At 38.6% G+C, this 20,349-nt stretch overlaps 1 protein-coding gene and 1 long non-coding RNA gene across 2 annotated transcripts in view; both read right to left on the minus strand.

Moving 5' to 3' along the window:
• LOC138334385 (uncharacterized) overlaps positions 1-20,349 on the minus strand; it is a 98,164-nt gene that overhangs the window by 49,167 nt on the left and 28,648 nt on the right. Inside the window, exons 3-4 of the long non-coding RNA XR_011210128.1 lie at positions 19,376-19,500; positions 15,867-15,908 (exon numbers count right to left, since the gene is read on the minus strand). This is a non-coding gene — a long non-coding RNA (uncharacterized lncRNA). The remainder of the gene's footprint in view (positions 1-15,866; positions 15,909-19,375; positions 19,501-20,349) is intronic.
• LOC138334382 (integrase/recombinase xerD homolog) lies at positions 2,853-5,249 on the minus strand. Its single transcript, XM_069283056.1, has one exon. The coding sequence runs from the start codon at positions 3,884-3,886 to the stop codon at positions 2,972-2,974; it is 915 nt and encodes a 304-aa protein (XP_069139157.1). The 5' UTR covers positions 3,887-5,249; the 3' UTR covers positions 2,853-2,971.

Genomic DNA, 20,349 nt, shown 5'->3' on the forward strand with positions numbered 1-20,349 from the left:
CTAAAGACGACACAATTTTCTGTCAAAAAGTCTTTTGAGCGACAATATTGCAGCTACATCCATACATATGGTTATAATTAACAAGACAACATTAAGTAAGAAATGATCATTTGAGAAGAATATGGAATAGAAAAATTGTGTATCTTTCAGTATCGTCGGATAAAGAGAGGAAATGAATAATACATAATTGAAAAGATAACTATATATGTGTTCTGCTTTAATTCCTACAGTGGAAGTAAAGTCACTGGCAAATGCCCCATGCAAGTCAATCATATTGACTGTAAACATGTAGATTCTATCCATTGTCAAAATGGTGTGATTTCTCAAGAATGGGGTGTTTGTTTGTTGTTTGATTAATTAAGTCCTATTAACAGCTATGGTCATGTAAGGACGGCCTCCCATGTATGCGGTGTGTTGCTTGTATGTGCGAGGTGCGTGTTTCGGGAGACTGCGGTATATTCATGTTGTCTTCTTGTATAGTGGAACTCTTGCCCTTTTTATAGTGCTATATCACTGGAGCATGCGGCCGAAGACACCAAGCAACACACCCCACCCAGTCACATTATACTGACAACCGTCGAACCAGTCGTCCCACTCCCTTTTTGCTGAGCGCTAAGCAGGAGCAGAAACTACCACTTTTATAGACTTTGGTGTGACTCGGCCAGGGGACAGAACCCAGAGCCTTCCTGACAGGGGCGAACGCTCAAATCAAGGCCAAAAGTGAGGCGGTGCCAAGGGAGGCATTAGGAAGGATAAAGTCAGTTAGGAAGAATAGAAAAGATGATATCCTAAATTTGAGCCCTGCAGGTAGGGCGTTAGAATTGTACCTGCTGATCAGCTTTGTTGTTCATTTGCAATAAACATATAGGCCTACTGGGACCCACCAGTAGTCGTTATTTGGGGAAAAATATATAGTTTGCTTCTCATGAAACACATTATTTCCACATAAACAAAACAATATCTTCATGAAGTAATCTTCAGCAGCTCCAGACATTCGGAAATCTGGATACACACATTCACGACTTCTGGTCCCTCCCATAAACATAATATTTCTGGATAGTATAATAAGAAGTCTACAGACTAATTCCATATGAAATAGATCAAATGAATTAACAATTGGTGTTTAATCGTGTACAGTATATATAAATTTAATTAACACAAAAATAATGTGAATTAATTTATTTTGCTTTTGGTGCATGCGCAGTCAGAACTTCTTTCTATATAGAACATAGTGCCACAGATTTTGTTCGGGATGCAATTAATCACTTCTAATATTTTTATCTTAAGTGAAATTAGAAGCCCCAACTTCCTAATGTAGATAATGGTATAAAGTAAGTAACCTTTTGAAACTGAAGAAAAATTCCGAATCGTCTGATTCTGTTTTTGATATTGGAAAAAATACCATTTGTCAGCGGTTGAGCGTCTTTAAGCTTAAATGCATACACGTGCTACGTGTTTTCTCGATATAAAAATACAACTGCTAAGCTTGTGTTAATAAGATAATTATCAGTTATCAATATTGGACAAACATTATTTTATGATGTTTTCTTAAAAATGAAATAACAAACACAGTTTTGGATTAAATGGCCGCAGCCTATTTAATATTTGTTAAGTGTTAACCAAAGCAGGATACTTATTCTCAGATGTGGCGAGCAGGCAAATATGATTTACCTAAACAGGTAATTTCCTCCCCCTGGGTTAACCAAAGCAGATAGGAACGTTACCTAAACTAACAAATGACTAGAATTACATTATGTATAATCCAGGTACATGCAACGGTGAGCACCCTATGCTGAGTATCTACCAACTGGTACCGGACACATCAGCTACTCACCCTCCCCAGGGTTAACCTTGGCAAAGTTTGCATGTACCTGACCCGAATAGCCTGCTGACCTACCCAGATCTGCGAGGCTCCATCGTACTCCCAGGGTAAATCCTTGGCGAGTAATATCCATATTCTCCACCACGGAGAAACCAAAAACCAAACTCTGTATCCATTATACAGTTACTGTACATGTATCTCCTACATCTCAACCCCCTGGGATTCACTAGGCAAATGAGAGGAGGAGTCTATTGAAAAACTGGTTATCACACAATATTTTGGGGTATCCCCGACTCCTAGGGTAAATCCATAGCGGGCCAGTACGTATACCCTTACAATCTATAATATACACAAATCAAAAGACAAATTTATAACCAATTCATGCCTGCTCGCCACACATGCCACTTGAAACTGTTTATACAGTTCCACCATCCATCCCTAAAGCAGAGAATAAGTATCAATATTGACATATTCACACCTTTAGGAAAATATCAATTTTACACTTTCAGGTGTACCATCCGCCTTTTCTGACATAAACAGCTCTAATGCCCCTTGCAATGTATTAAGAAAAATTGCATTTCCAATATCTGAGAGATGGACCCCATCTGCCCTGTACAATCCTTCACAGTCATATGTAATATCTACATGCTGTATGACTCTACCATTATTTTTCAAAACAGCCTGTCGTCCTATCCGATTAACTCGTTTACGCTTCCTCTCTATCCCAGTAATTGATGTACATCCCCGCCACTGTAACCGCGGCAATATATCTGACCATATTAACATGCAATTAGTTAAACTCTTAGCCAAAGAATGTACATCATTCTCGATCCGTGCACTCAACACCGATGTTGAAGTAGTTGTTAAGTCATTACCTCCGGTGTGGATAATCAGGAATTGTGGAGGAGCACTCTGTGATAAGTGCAACGACAGGGTTCTTCTTACGTCATACCAAGACATGCCACGTTTCCCTATCCACTTGATTTTAGCCCCCAGCTGTTGCAGATGTAAATTTGGGTCCGACAATGAGAACGACATCCGATGTACCCAGTAGATAATTGATGATCCCAAAATCCAAATATCTGAAATACTTATGGCTAGGTTAGCCTTAAATCATTCTGAACTGTATAAAGGGGGATAACTCTAACTTCATGACCCAATTATTTTATCCATTCTAATATAGGTGGTGTACGCCTTAGATTTCCATCTACCTAATCTTTGAATGACCTCGTCTGAAATTCCTTTCATAGATAACGTTGTAGCCGCCCCAATTCTAAAGGAATGCGATTTGAAATTTTGATGGGGGATTCCCAAATAAATAATAGCCTTCCGTAATATTGCACTAAACTGATAACGGGTCAGCGGGGAATTATTTTTGTGTATGAATAATAATCCTGGGTTGCCTGGTCGAATTTTCATATAAGATACCATATTCCCATAAGGACACACTGAGCTCCCTTGGATTTTTGGAATGAAAAGTTTAGTTGACCTACCATACTGATCAGTTTTTGAGCGAGGTAATATAACTTCCAACCCCTTATCTGTAACAGACATATCAGACACTAACAACGGGCTTTGTGACTTTATAGAGGTGTACACTACCTCTCCAACTCTAAACAGTCCAAAAAATGTTAAACAAAAGGCTGTTTTAAAAAGTAGAGTTTCATATGGTGAATTACAAATCAGTTTTAATATCCTGTCAATTTTTTCAAGCAAATCATATGTTATAGGTGCCCTCACATCTGGTGTGCCTTTGAGCCTTTTAAAACCCTCCAATGCTCTTTTTACAATAAATAAAGATGTAGGATCTTCCCAATTATGTAATTTATGAATGTAACTAATTGCTGCTAAATATGATTTTACTGTGTTTGGGGTAGAACCTTTGTTTGAATGAAAGGCAATGAACCACAAAATATGTGAAAGTGGTACTGGCCAACTGTAATCGATCGTAAATAATGATTGAAATTGATTAAAACTACGAAGTGCACTTTCATAAAGAGCTTTGGTGTTGCTTGAAATACTAGCATTTAAAAGTCGTCCAATTTCATCTGACAAATTGACCATAGCCAAATCGGAATTGGGACGGGTGCCTTTTCTGCCTGTGGTACCAGTCGATGGAATTTCTTCAGCTGTAAACGTGACAAGCTATCGGTTATTACATTAAAACAGCCTGGAATGTGCTATGCTTTAAACATTATGTTAAGACGTATACACCTCAAGACGAAAAACCTTAACATAGTCAAAACTACTGTTGATTTTGTAGTCATAGTATTCACAATTGCCACTACTGATTGATTGTCACAGCGGATTAAAATTTTCTTATTACGCAATTTTTCACCCCAAATATATACTGCCACAACCAAGGGAAAGAACTCTAAAATTGTAATGTCACCTGTGTAACCTAAGTCAAACCATGATTCAGGCCAAACCCCGTATGTCCAACTCCCATTAAAAAATGCCCCAAAACCATTCCCCCTTTTTGCCGAGCTGTCAGTGTATAACTCCATGTCTGCATTTGTTGTCCAAAATTGTTCACTAAAAACTGAAATGCCATTAAATGTTTCAAAAAATCTCAACCAAAGCTTCAAATCTTCTCTGATGTCATTGTTTATTTTGATATGATGGTATGGCTGTGTCAGACCTATCGTCGCATTGATTAACCTTCTACAGAAGGTACGACCCGGAAGAATTGCCTTACAAGCAAAGTTTAACATGCCTAACAATGACTGCATAGCTTTCAATGTAGTTTTTGGCCTAGCTAGCATTGTCTGTATTTTTAATACAATTTCCCTAATTTTGTCTTTCGGCAGGCGAACACACATTTCAATTGTATCAATTTCTAACCCTAAAAAACATATGATTGTAGTAGGGCCCTCAGTCTTTTCTGGAGCGAGAGGAACACCTAGCTCATCACATACCTCCTCAAACTTTACTAACATAGCCTGACATTCAATTGAATTTGGTTTACCTCCGAAAAGGAAATCATCAAGATAATGTATTAATTCGCCTGTATGTGATTGTTGATTTACTGCCCACTCTAAAAATGTTGAAAATTTTTCAAACAAAGCACACGACAGAGAGCACCCCATAGGCAGGCACTTGTCATAAAAATATTGATCATCAAATTTGAAACCAAGCAAATCAAAATCCCCTGGCCAAATTGGCAAAATACGGAATGCTGACTTTATATCGGCCTTTGCTAATAAAGCCCCTTTTCCCAAGCGCTGAACCATGACAATTGCTTCATCAAATTTAGTATAATTTACCGAACATAATTGGGGATCAATGAAATCATTGACTGATGAATGAGTCTAAAATCCCCTGGATTTTTCTTTGGTATTAAACCTAATGGAGACACTCTCAAAGTTGATATCGGTTTCTGGTTGAAGGGGCCTGCTATCCGACCTAAGCTAATTTCTTTATGAATTTTTTCCCCTGGCATAGCTTAAATTTTTGTTAATTGAAGGTAAATTGTCAGACAACGTAGGCAAACGCGGGCCTATATAATGCAATTTAAAACCATTCTGAAAACCAGCTTATTAAAAATAGCTTATTTTTAATTGTGGTGTCAGGGTGATTTCTCAATAATTTTTCAAGTGTGGCCAAGTTTATGGGAGATTTACCTAAGGAAAACTTATCACTTTCTAGGCCCTGGTGTACTGGTAGCGTTGATGTTTTTTGCATTAGTGTTGGTCTGAGTTTTGTTTCGAAATGAACTACACTTTATTTGTGGGTGATTCCCTTGACAAGTTCTACATGCATGACGAAAATGACATGGATTGAATTTACAATTCCCTTCATTAAAACCAAAACAAATCCCTTTGTTTTTGGGAATGGCTTTGCCATTTCCCACAGTGTGATTATTATGATGACTGCTGGATGCTCCAGCCTGTGATGACATCAACCTAAACCAGAGGTCAGGGTTCAATTTATCCCAAGGCCTCAGGCAGGTCGCTTGGCGCAGACGAAACTGTTCATCGTACTTACGCCAAGCAAAATTATTCCCTCTACCCGCTGCCTCTCTGATTATCGACATGTAATGTAAAAGTTCGATACATTTGTCTGGAAACCTTTGTAGGTATACAGTCATAAAAATAACAAAAGCGTCTGTCCACTTTTCAATATTTGGCACGACATCTTTCATAACACGCGGCCTTGTCTCCAATACCCCCTGCTCACTCAGGTACAAACTGCTACCTGCATAAAAATCGTGCAGGTCCGCACTTCCTTTTAGCAGCAATGCCAAATTAATATACTGATTCGCCTGAATTTTCTGGCGTAGCTGTAAAGGCACATGTGCGGCGGGTCCATCATCCGCACATGGGCCCCCCCTGGGCAATACCGGTACAAGCTGGCGGGGACCCCGTGCCCGCGACCCCATTAGTGTGACCCCCTAACGCTATATCAGCTGACACTGCCGATCCCCACACGTTATTTAAATTGACAAACTCATCGCCTGAAGAGTTATCATTATTAAAAACATTCATACCCCGTTGACGCTCTGGCTCATTCGACGCCGGTTCCACACTTGGAGGTATCTGGGGACTTAAGGCACGACTAGACCTAGTGCTGGGCTCGTCCGGTACTTGGTTATCATGGTTATCGTCGTCCACAAACCTCGCCGGCTTTTTCTTTTTTCTCTCCGTCCTTGGCCTTGACGGAGTACCCGCCGGCCTTTTCCTTCCAGCCACCTGTCTCTTAGGCCTATATACCGGCATCTTAAAACTGTTCAAAACTGTTACCAGAAAACTGTTACTTTTGTGCAAAATTTTTCGACCGCGTGGTAAAATATAATGCTTTGCGCATGTCTATATCCCACAAGGGAATTAACTCTTACCACAACATCAACTTCAGGTTGCACAAACCCAAAAATAAATGTGTTTAATTTTATATAAAATTAAACGTTAATAATATTAAAACTAAGAGAGGCTCAATTGATAATCAATGAATCTGATTAGGTCTACGGTTTCATTATGAAATTATTCAACAATCTTAATTTTACTTACGTGTTTGCTGCACTACGTCGCCGAGACCTGAGGAGTTCCGAGAAGTCCGTGTCTATTTATAATTCAACTCGGCTAAACTATCTAGATGGCATAAATGGGCGAAAAGAGAATTCAGGTTGAGATCCGTGATCTTGAAAACACATTTTGAACTTCTTCTCAAGTTCTACCGGTGCGATTTGGCTGAAACTTGCATGAAATGATCCTGACATGGTCCCAACAAAGTGTTGTTATTTTTCGGGTCAATCCGAAATCCAAGATGGCTGCCACAGCCGCCATCTTGAAAACACATTTTGAATTTCTTCTCAAGTTCTACCGGTGCGATCCTGACATGGTCATGACAAAGTGTTGTTACATCTCTGGTTGATCCCAAAATCGAAGATGGCTACCATGACACTATATCTAAATAATAATATGTTAAGGCCCTTGGGCCTTTGTTATAAATAAAATTTGTTGAAAGAAATTGAAAATGATCCTGATATGGTCCTGTTAAAGTGACACCATATAATTAATTTTACTATTGCCAAGGTAGTCAGATGACCGTTAAGGCCTTTTCGTCCTATTGTCATATACATGCACACGTTCGCCAATATAATACTATTAATAGTCAAGCGTACGTACAGAGATCATGTTATGTAATCAGATACTCGGCGAAGATGAGGTAAACACTTGTATTAAGTTGGGCATGTGTGCGTGTTTCGTACTGTAAATGATGTATACATATATTACTATTTACATCAATAAAAAGTTGTAATGATTGTATTTATACTTTTTCACTCACTTAAAGTGTATTTTTTGCATTATTTCAGATATGTAAACAATGGAATGCACGGAGGCTGAAGTCAATATACTCCAATTTCAATTAGTTAAAGTAAAACTAATTTCTGACAGACAAGGGAACGTGTGAATAACGTGATGAACAGTGTTGTGCCTTTCCATTCAAAGATCTTACCGATGTGTTTTGTTTCTTGCTTATAATATGTACATCTCCATAGGCCTTGAACAACAATTGTCAAAATGATATTTCATAATTTAATATATTAATTATTATGATTAATATTTAGTGGTAAAAAGATGACATTGCCAGTTCTGAATCAAAGATGTATTGGAGTAAGTATTACAATTAAAGGTGAATCATATTATGATATCTAAAGATTTTAAAGTAATTTGAAAAATATGCAGTTAAATTGTAATTTGTGTTATTTTTTATATTTCTTTGTACTCAAGATGAAATGCTTTATTCAAGTCAGTGGTAAAAATGAATGCAAATGTGCCAAGTGTCTTAATTTAATGTTAACAATATCAGTGCTTTTCAGTTTAATTTAATTAAAGAAGGATATATCCTGAAGTGCTGCACTTTTGCATTCATTTTTATCACTGACATTTGGGAAGGACAAACTAGCTATGGATCGTTTAAAAATTCAAAACCTGACGTCAGATTACAACGTCTATGCAAGGTAAGATTCTGATGTCTAAAAACTTTCACACCCAACTTGTATCTGACCAAAATCTAATGTTGGATTCTGACGTCTACATGACGTCATGTGCCTGCTGGGCTGTGACACTTTGTAAGAAGTTTCATTTTTGTGTCTACTGATACGCATTACAATAAGACAACACAAAAAGCCGCAGTCTCCCAAAACACGCACCTCGCCCTTCACACACACTACACACAGCATACATGGAGACTGTCCTAACATGATCCTGTCTGTTAATAGGATATTAAAATAATTAAACAAAGAAACAAACAACATCATGTGTCTTCCCCTTGTGTCCAAAATGGGAGATTGTGGAAACATTTGACATCAGACTGTTCTTTCCTGAAGATGCAGTATAATATCACACATCATCTTCGTTACAAAAAGTGTCTCTTGGACGCAGCTATATGTCGTCTTGATCAGGATGGAGTTTTGATATGTACTTTCCAAATGTTCGCCCCTGTGAGGAAGGCTCTGGGTTCAGTCCCCTGGCCGAGACACACCAAAGTCTATAAAAGTGGTAGTTTCTGCTCCTGCTTAGCGTTCAGCATACAGGGAGTGGGACGACTGGTTCGCCCGTTGTCAGTATAATGTGACCGGGTGGGGTGTGTTGCTTGGTGTCTTCGGCTGCATGCTTCAGTGATATAGCACTATAAAAAGGGCAACAGTTCCACTATACAAGAAGACACAACACGAACATACCGCAGTCTCCCAGTACACTCACCTCGCACAACATACATGCAACACACCGCATACATGGGAGGCCGTCCTTACATGACCATAGCTGTTAATAGGACGTTAATAAATCAAACAAACAAACTTCCCAAATGACATGACTTTTTGTCCAGTTCAGTTCGACCTTTTGCTGATATACATATCGGAGACCCGTGACATCAGACGCAACTATGAACGTAGGCTTGGTCATCGATCGTAATTTTCTCTGCCTCAACATGAACTCGAACCAACATTTTTGCTGTAAACCTACAGGAGTTTCAGTGTTAATCACTGGAGTGTCCCCATTCAACAGTTTCTACAAATCTTGTTCCGAAAAGGATGATGGTGGTCAACACTTTGCATTTCTTAATTAGGTAGAAAGAGCTTTGAGCTTTGAATACTTGACAACTTCCTCACAATTCTGTATATTTGATTATGTTTATGCTCATTTTTAGTCCCCTGTCGGTAAAACCAGAGAATATAGTGTTTGTTCCCGTCTGTCTGTATTTCGTTTCCAGAAGATACCTTGAGAACCATGAACTGTTGCCCTTTTTACAGTGCTATATCACACCAAGCAACGCACCCCAACCGGTCACATTATACTGACAACGAGCGAACCAGTCGTCCCACTCCCTGTATGCCGAGCGCCAAGCAGGAGCAGGAACTACCACTTTTATAGACTTTGGTGTGTTGCTTGGTGTCTTCGACAGCACTATACAAGACACAACACGAATATACCACAGTCTCCCAAAACCCGTACCTCGCACAACATACACGCAACACACCGCATACATTGGAGTCCATACATGACCATAGCTGTTAATAGGACGTTAATTAACCAAACCAAAAAACAAACTAATACAATCCAAACCCTAGTAGGTTGATTTTTTTATTCTGACCATCTTGTCTGTTCTAGTTATTAAAATGATGGGATTTACCTGATCTATGTGCTTCAAGGCAAGGAAGCAGTGTACAGTAAGATAGCGAGTTTCTGCAAAAGAAGTCATGGTGCATTTGAATATGTGAACACAGAAAACCATGCATGCAATATATATATTTATAATCTACACAATATTTGCAATTGTTTCCAAAAATGGGATTAATCATAAGCAGGTTTTTGCATTGTGTTCAGGATATGTGAGAACCATAGTAACGACATCAAAATCCATAAAAAACCCACAAAAAGGTAAGTGTTTTCAACCCAAAGTTTCACCCCTCCTACACAATTTTTGTCCTGAATCCAGTTTAAGCTTGAAACACTTAAGCACAAAAATATAGGTTTAATAACATTAGATTTTTGAGCAATCTTACCTCGTGTCACAACTTCCAATTTCTCTTACCCGTATTTCCGGTTTTAGATTTGTATAAGCTCTGATCCCATCATCTCGAACCCTTTTCTCCAGAGTTTTTTTTTCTTCAAACATTTAAGGCCGTAAAGAACATTTCATGTTTAATATTTTACCAAAGGGCTGCCCCTATTGCCTACTAATAAAAGGCGACTTCATTTAGGATCTTTATTCTTCCTTATTCTAACTTGACACGAAACACGACCAGAGATTATTTTAGTAGCGATAATTTCACTTCTTGAAAAGAACAAATGCAAATCAACGTAAATATCAGACTAAAGTGGAAATGAGATCGAGGCACGTTTTCACATTATAACGACGTAATAAAGCTGTGTATACATTGAATTTATATCATACTAGCTGTAGCTATATGATCAAAATATTGAACGATTTGTGAGTGTAGACTTCAAAGGATGGAGGCTGGACTAAGACTTAGTTGTGACAAAATCAATTCATCTCTGAATCAATCACTACTCTCTGCAACTTTCCGTTATAAATCACCAAATGACAATGATGTTAATGTATCTGCAACTATGCAACTTCCATTTCAAAGTAAACATTTGGAAAATGGTGTTGTTTCTTCAGTGCAGTCGTCGAGTCTGACAATACAATTTCTGACGTTACAATCACTGAAGATCCTGACATTAACAGTTCCTTATATTCTGAGTCGTGTGAAATCAATTGAAATCTCTTTAGTAATTATATTGCCAATACAAATAGGCAATTTGAGCAAATCTAAGATGAGATATGTAGTAACCAGGCAAATGTAAAGGTGAGTGAAATGCGTGTGACAGACACTCTGAAAGAAATGAGCGAGAGTCGTGGCCAATGTCCAAAACGTTACAAATGAGCTTGAAATAGACTCCAAAGAATCACCGATACTATTAAAAAACAGTCTATATATCAATCAGATGTCAAAACACCAAATGACATCACTACTGAAGTGTCATTTCAAACTGCGGAATTACCAGTCACACCTCCACAAGGATTTTCTGAAAAAACATTATTATTAAGTTCCCTTTTGAAGGGGATAAACCCGAGAGACCTTTTCTCGTGAGATGTGGACGCAAACGGGAGGAAAACTGTTTGATCTCAAAGAAGAATCAAAACCCCATCATGCGATTACGGATATTACTCCGATGTATTTTTGTTCGTTGGTGGAAATGATGCGGCAAACGGCAAAAATATTTCTGATTTTTAAAAGAACTATGAAGAACTCATCAATACAGCAAGATATACATTGTCAGAAAATGTCAGTGTGTGTTCTATGCCCCAGATAAGATATGGAAACTGTTTTTTTTATAATAAAGCAGTTAAAGAAGTGTCTTCCAGTAAACAGTGCAATTTTGTGGACTGTGCCTCGGCTTTCCAAGATGGAAACGGATATGTGACCATTTATCTTCATAAAGACAATATATACCTCATTCATGCAGGAACGTCGACACTTTTAAGATGTATTATCAAACCTACAGTTAGCAGAGATTTACGTGCTGGAAGAAATAGAGAAATGCCATTACACTCCACAACAGTACCGAGATCAAGACACACTAACGAACATGGCTTCTCAAATAGCTATCGAAGACACTGTTGGAGCGACCACAGGCCTTTCACCGTGGAGAAAAAGCCAAGAAAGGGATACACTATCTGGATATGTATACCGCCAACATCCCTAGGAAAGTACAGTAGCAATGAAACAAAAGGCCCAGAAGGCTTGTATTGCTGACCTGGTTTGAAATGCCAAGTATTGTTCTGAATAAAGGATCATTGTTTCTTTTCTGAAGGAATTTAAAGATTTACCACTAAATTCCCTATTGGGCCCAACTCTTTCTGCCCTAGGGGGTCAGAGCCGAAATTTATACAAACTCTGTTCCCCTTCCCCTAAGGATGTTTCTGGCCAAATTTGGTCACATTTCATGCAGAACTATAACAAGTAGCGATTGAAAGGATTTACCTCTATTTCCCCTATTTGGCCTTGCCTTTCCTGGCCCAGGGGGGGTCAGAGCCAAAATTACATTCCATGCAAAACTCAATAACTAGTAGCGATTTCCCCCAAGGATGTTTCTGGTCAAATTTGGGTACATCATTGTACCTGCTGCCCCTATTGCATGATCGTAGAAGGCGACTTAATTTAGGATATCATCTTTTCTCTTCATCCTTACTGACTTATGTTTCCTAATGCCTCCCTTGGCACTGCCTCACTTTTGGCATTGAGTAAAGCGTTCGCCGCTGTGATGTAGGCTCTGGGTTCTGTCCCCTGGCCGACACACACCAAAGTCTATAAAAGTGTTAGTTTCTGCGCCTGCTTAGCGCTCAGCATACAGGGAGTGGGACAACTGGTTTGCCCGTTGTCGGTATAATGTGACCCGGTGGGGTGTGTTGCTTGGTGTCTTCGGCGGCATGCTTCAGTGATATAGCACTATAAAAAGGGCAACAGTTCCACTATACAGGAAGACAAAACATGAATTTATTAAAATAGATCTTAATACAAGTTACTTGTCCTAAAATTAGAGTGGAACAATGAAGTTAATGGATAAGAGATGGATATGGAAACAGTAACAACGGAACAACTGGCAAATGCCTCATCAAAATTCTATGTAGAAACCAGACCGAAACCTACCAACAATGACAAGTGACAAGACTTGGCTTACCAACTGTTTGATAAGTATTCGTTCTTGGATCGACAGATTCCTTGCGGATTTACACAGACATAATGATATCGAGAGAGACAAGGAGTTCAAAACCGCAAACGGTGTACCGGACAGATTATTGTGAGCAGATTACCTGTCAGCTGCTCGCACATGTCCCTTAATCCTTCTTCATCATGTTTGGTATTCCATCACCAGTTGAAAACTAATTCATTCTCGTTTGAAAGCGACGAAAGCGGGGAGTATGTCACATTGAACGTTGAAACACAACAATAAAACCACCAGGGGGGATGAATTCCGATATCGGCCCCTCCGACAAGCGTATGTACGCAACATGCAACTCTAAGTGTCCGCTTAAAATGTTGAAACTTTGTTGGAAAAAAACAGACAAAAAACAACTTACCTCTTCAATCAGTATACGAAGAAATGATTGCTCGCACCTTACTCAAACGAAATTTGGTGAACGACATATCTCTGGCAAAGAGGACTTTTGCGAACTTTCTAGCCGACATGTGTAAATCAGCGTCCGTCACGAAAACTTTCACTCCGCACTGTTTGAGAGCTACTTTCTTGCTATGAAATGTATCAATATATTTATCCTACATAGATCACCCTCTGAATTGTTCAAAAATTCCTCCACTACAATGGAGTTAAGCTCTGGAATAACTTACCAGATATTTTAAAAATTTGTGCCATCACTATTTGTCTTCAAAAAGAATGTTTAAACTCATTTTTAACAATGTATTTATCAAACTGAATTGTCTTTGCATTCTCAAGTTACATGCATTTTTTATCTATATGTAACAGGGTGCAGGATTTACAATAAATTTAATACCTGCCTCTGCCAGGGATCGAACTCGGAACCTCTGGATTACTAGTCTGACGCTCACCCGATCGATCTAAAGAGAAGTTCTCTCTAGCCGAGCGAAATATTGCGGCTAGTATTGACCAGGGTTACATATATATTATCAACACCATATAGACTCCTGTCCCCCTAGTAAATGCAACATCGTGTTTTAATTTTTGTAAATGATTGATAAGTCATTGTCGTGTATATATGTAAGGGATATACTTGGTATGTTTGATATTAGACACATTCCATGTAAGAGTGCACACATGTCCGTCAAATATTGGTTCAGTCACTAAATTATTTTGTTGCATCATATGATTTGTTGTTTTTTATTTGCATGCAAAAGATGTATCTTTGATAAAAAAAAATGAACATAGATAACTCAAAGAGGGTAATTTTGGATAATTTTTACGTGTGATAACGTCATTTTGACGGACATTTTTGTTACCTTTATTCACACTCAAATTTACACATGCTTTCACAAGGTACATAGTAGACATGTTTTCTAAATATTAAGTGAAGAAAATAATAAAACAAAATTGGTCAGATTACGCGTGGTCGGTCAGTCAAACATGCTGACGTTCAGCACGGGAACAGTGACATTTTATGAAGAAGGTTCAAAGGGATCATGAAAAGAAAATACTCGTAAATAATCTTTATCCGTGTGTATCTTTGTAGTTTACGGACACTGTAGTTGACTTATACCATCGTCACGGAAAAAAAAACTTATGTAAAGTTTTGCGAACGTCATTTCCGTCAAAACTCCTCATAAACCATGCTGACGATCACCACCTGTCAACACGGCAGTTATCTCCATCTATTTCCTCTGGACGTATTTACACACCATATGTCGCTTTTTCGCGGCAGATTCGATATGGCCGGGGATGAAGATGGCTGTTCTTGGGGACGACGAGGTAAGAATTTGTATTTTGTCCGTCAATAATTTTGACGTTCGCCACTAATGACATTCGCAACACTGTGAATTAAAAATGAGATTTATACAAGGTTTCCATTCACCATATTTAATATGAAGGTGTAAAAAGTCATAAAAAATGTTAACTTCTAAAATCGGCGCAGTATCACCGACTTCATCGACACATTTTTTAGATTCAAATCGCTGCTATTGAGATCGTCATATTTGGACCGATGAATTGACGTTAACGTCAATGATTTGACGGACTCTGAGGACTTGATAAAAGTCAATTCGACCACTTTTTTAATAGACGTATCCAGACTTCTATTTCTTGCTAAACGAATACCCGGACATCAATATTGTTTGTTTGATATATTAAATTAACGTCCTATTAACATCCATACCAATCTAGCTAGTGTATTGGATGACTACCACTAAGCAAAGGATTACTTTTGTTTTTTGTTTCCTAGACGTACATTTCGCCTCACTTCCGGTTTAGTCATATTGATTGTATAATATCGGCATTTCGTTCGTTTCCAAACCGTTTTAAACGATTGATACATTTTATAAATATCAATGGGCCAATGTTCCTTTAGAAATTCATCCTTTTGTCTATTCATGTTTATTTTAATTGACAAAAATATTCCCACCAATTATACAAGATACAAGAAACTTTATTTAGTGTCGATTATATAAAAAAAAACATGGTAACATAAGCTCGGTCGAGCTTGTATTTCGACAAAACAAGTATATTGTATATAAAACAGAAAATTAAAACTAAAGCATCACAGTCGTCAGTAATTATAAGTACAGGCACTATATAAGCTATCACAGAATTGTTCACAGATTTATATTAAAAGGGGTGGCAACACAAGCAACAAAGCAAACCAAAATAAAAATAAAATAAAGACATGTGTTACACCACAGGATACAGGGAGACATTAAGAACAAAGTTTACACTTACATTCCGGGCCGTCCCACTTACGGAGCAGCCTCCGAAACTCTGCATAGTTTTCAACCTTAAGCTTACGCAGGTCATTTGGGAGGCTGTTCCATATGCGGGACGCCTCGTACCTGAAAGATTTCTTACCATACCTGGTGGTGTTAACTCTGGGTAGGTTTGCTTTGTTTTCAGATCTGAAATTATAAATGTTTTCTTGTTTTTTAATAAGGTTACATATGTAGTCAGGAGCAATATTGTTAAAATTTTTAAAAACCTCACAGGCCATCAAATTTGATCTGGCTAGCAGTTCTTTAAGGTTAGAGGTGTAGTCATTATGAATGAAACGCAAGCCCCTCTCTTGCCAATCTGATTAAAATGCAGATCCTTATTATCACTACGTTAGATAAGGATCTGTATTTTAATCAGATTGCTCTCTTGCACTCGTTCGATTTTTCTAGTTGCAGAAATACTGCAGAAATGCCAAATAAGGGGACAATAGTCAAAGTTTGATAAAACAAAACATCTGTAAATTAAAATTTTGGTTGCTTTTGGTAAAAAATGTCCGATCCTTTTCAGAGCTGCTTAGATGCTTTTCTGCATATATCTGAAACATGTTTATCAAATTTGAAAAGATGGTCGATTTCGATACCTAAAAGTTTAACACTATCTTCACAAACAATTTCAGTGTTAGAGATATTAAAATGTTTCTACCCAGAGAGATAGCCTGGAATTTCTCTGGATTTGCCTTCATTCCATTTATGTTAAACCACTTAATAAAAACACTGGCTTCATCTTCTAAAACTCTCTTAAGATTGTTTATATTTTGACTAAAATAACCTAGGGTATTGTCGTCGGCATAGTTATATAATGTAGCTTCTTTGATGAAATAAAATATATAATTGATAAAAATGTTAAAAATCAAAGGCCCCAGTATTGAGCCCTGGGGGACGCCTTTAGTGAGGGACATCCACTCGCTGGTGATGCCCCCCAAACCAACCCTCTGCTTCCTGTTCCCCAGGTTGCTACCCATCAGACGAACAGCATCAGCTGATGCCCCATAAGTTTGCAGCTTCCTGAGGAACAGGTCATGCGGAAGACAGTCGAAGGCCTTGGAGAGATCCATCAAAATAGCCCCAACCTGGTTGCGGCAATCCAAGGCCTGTTTCCAGTCCTCCAGCATGCGCAGCAGAGTGGTCTGGCACCCAAAGCCCGATCTGTAAGCCGCTTAAAAAGGCTGGAAGATATCTTTAAAAATGGATTACAGCTGATCATGAAGAATTGTTTCGAAGATTTTAGAGATGCTAGGAAGTATGCTCACTGGTCTATAATTACTTTTGTCTAAATGGTCGGGTTTTTTTAATACTTGAGCATATTTTAATTGATCCAGAAAGGTACAGTGGAATATAGAAAAATTTAGGAGATCCGAAAGAATTGGGCTAATAGAATCATTAAACGACTTTAGAATTCTGCATGATATGCCGTCAACCCCTGTGGCTTTCTTCTTTACAGTTTCGTAATAACCTTTGACACATCTTTATTTTCCACTCGAGAGAAAGTAAAATTGGAGGTACTGGTAGGGTTTACGTGATCTTCAATGTTAACAATACTTTCATGAGTATCAAAATTTCTGTCTACCATGATTTGTCCTATGTTCTCAGCCACAGTGCTAAAATATGAGTTGAAAATTTCACAGACTTTGGTTTGTTCACTTAAAACTTGATCTCCATCACATAGTATAATATTGTTGTCTCCCTTGACAACTTTCTTTGATAAAAAAGGTTTGATGGTAGGCCAAAAATCTTTACACTGTGGACCTTCCCCACATCGAGCTTTGAAGTATTCTGAAATGGATTGCTTTTTTAATTTATTCACAAAATTTCTCGGTTTCCGGTAGTTTTAGAATTTCGATATTTATTAAAGCTCATACGATTTTTTTTATAAATAGCTCGTCTGAGGTTTCCATTTATGTAAGGTAATTTATTTGGTCTGTTACGCCTCTCTTTAATAGGAGCATGATCATCAATGACATCCTTTAAAAGTTTCTCATGAGCCCAATACACATCATTTGGGTCATCAAAAATATAACAGACAGAAAAAGGTATTTTATTTACATCATTGTTAAAATTTTCTTCATCAAAATGTTTAAAACTTCTATATTTACAGTGAGATTTCTCGAAACGTGGAGTGTTTCCTTTGTTTGTTTGTTTGTTTGATTTATTAACGTCCTATTAACAGCTATGGTCATGTAAGGACGGCCTCCCATGTATGCGGTGTGTTGCGTGTATGTTATGCGAGGTGAGTGTACTGGGAGACTGCAGTATGTTCGTGTTGTGTCTTCTTGTATAGTGGAACTGTTGCCCTTTTTATAGTGCTATATCACTGAAGCATGCCGCCGAAGACACCAAGCAACACACCCCACCCGGTCACATTATACTGACAACGGGCAAACCAGTCGTCCAACTCCTTGTATGCTGAACGCTAAGCAGGATTTTGTTTGTTTGTTTGATTAATTAACGTCCTATTAACAGCTATGGTCATGTAAGGACGGCCTTCCGTGTATGTGGTGTGTTGCGTGTATGTTGTGCAAGGTGCGTGTTTTGGGAGACTGCAGTATATTCATGTTGTGTCCTCTTGTATAGTGGAACTGTTGCCCTTTTTATAGTGCTATATCACTGGAGAATGCTGCTGAAGACACCAAGCAACACCCCCCACCCGGTCACATTATACTGACAACGGGCGAACCAGTCGTCCCACTCCCTGTATGCTGAGCGCTAAGCGGGAGCAGAAACTACCTTTTTTATAGACTTTGGTGTGTCTCGGCCAGGGGACAGGACCCAGAGCCTTCCTCACAGGGCCGAACGCTCAACTCAAGGCCAAAAGTGAGGCGGTGCCAAGGGAGGCATTAGGAAGGATAAAGTCAGTTAGGAAGAATAGAAAAAGATAAGATCCTAAATTTAGTCGCCTTTTACGATCATGCAATAGGGGCAGCAGGTACAATTCTAACGCCCTACCTGCAGGGCTAAGCAGGAGCAGAAACTACCACTTTTATAGACTTGGGTGTGTCTCGGCCAGGGGACAGAACCCAGAGCCTTCCTCACAGGGGCGAACGCTCAACTCAAGGCCAAAAGTGAGGTGATGCCAAGGGAGGCATTAGGAAAGATAAAGTCAGTTAGAAAGAAGAGAAAAGATCCTAAATTTAGTCGCCTTTTACGATCATGCAATAGGGGCAGCAGGTACAATTATGACAATATTTATCATGTCATGCCAATCACTGATGCCACATTTACAGATAAAGGGATTTATGCAAAATTGTGGCTGGTTTGTAAGAATTACATCGACAAGGGATGATACACTGTTTTTAACATGACATGTTGCCTGAGTGATTATATTTTTAAAATCAAAGTCATCACATATGTCTTGCAGTACACCACTTTTACTGGTATCCAGCATGTCATAGTTTAAATCTCCTAAAAGTAAAATGTTATCGAATTTGGTACTAAGTTTATCGAATCCAACAGTTGCTAAATTTCTAAAATGATCGTTTTCCATGTAGATGGTGGTCTGTAGCCCCTATTACAGCCTACTTTCTTTCATTTAATGTATCATCAAGAACTACTGATTCAATAGGGCATTTAAGTTCTAGTTCAGCTCTGCGCCTTACCGGTAGATTGGTTCTGGTATAGGCTAGGATACCTCCGCCTCGGGATGTCCTGTCTCTCCTGAAGGCTTTGTACCCGGGCACGTCCAGGCTGTGTTGGCTATAGGTGTCATCAAGCTTTGTCTCTGCTATAAATAGAATGTCTGTAAGTTTATCATATAGAATATCAGATATCTCACAGAATTTAGTTTTTTTAATGAGTTAATGTTCAGATATGATATGATAACTCCGACTGATAACTGAGTTCCTCCGTATTGTTTATGTCGTGGTCAGTTATTACCTCCGACGTTAGAGAATTCTCATGGGTGACACTAACATCCGAAGAGTTCCCTTGGGTGGCACCAATATCCGGAGAGTGTCCGTCCGGAAAACTTTTGTTTAGTGAAATACCACTGTTGTCGAAAAAAGAGTCTGTAAACTGAGGCATGGTACATTTGACAGAATACCAGTCTGATAAAACGGAAGATCCCATCTTAAAATAATCTTCCACTGTCATATCGATACATTTTCTATGCGACCAGGTGTCGCAGGCTTCACATATGATTCCATGTTGGTTTGATTTTACCGGCTTGCTGCAAATCCCACATGGAAATCTGATAGGTCCGGGGTTTGATGATATATCACCAGATAAAATCAAAGTTAAAATAAGGTAAGAACGTATTTCCAGAGATACGTCTCGTCTGTTGAACACTTTAGAATGTCCTGTAGAGTGTGTAGGTCTACTGACGTGAGTAGTGTTCACCGGGGCCGAGTAAAGTTTGTGTAGCAATAATTTCTCGCCCTGGTAACAAGTTGACTCCCAATTTTTACTCAAAATGTAATATGCTACATTTCGGGAGGCAATATGTCCAAGGATGATGTCATTGGGTGGATAAAACCTAATAAAAACAACGATCGCTAGGAGCGACATTGACAGTACGTCCACTCATGACGCCATCTTGCCATCAAATGATTAATTGAATTCTGTGAAACATCTT

This window comes from Argopecten irradians, chromosome 11 (assembly GCF_041381155.1).
Source record: "Argopecten irradians isolate NY chromosome 11, Ai_NY, whole genome shotgun sequence".
Lineage (NCBI taxonomy): Eukaryota > Metazoa > Mollusca > Bivalvia > Pectinida > Pectinidae > Argopecten > Argopecten irradians.

Coding starts and splice junctions, on each gene's coding strand:
- LOC138334382 (XM_069283056.1), bottom strand. CDS start 3,886: ATGGTCAATTTGTCAGATGAAATTGGACGACTTTTAAATGCTAGTATT.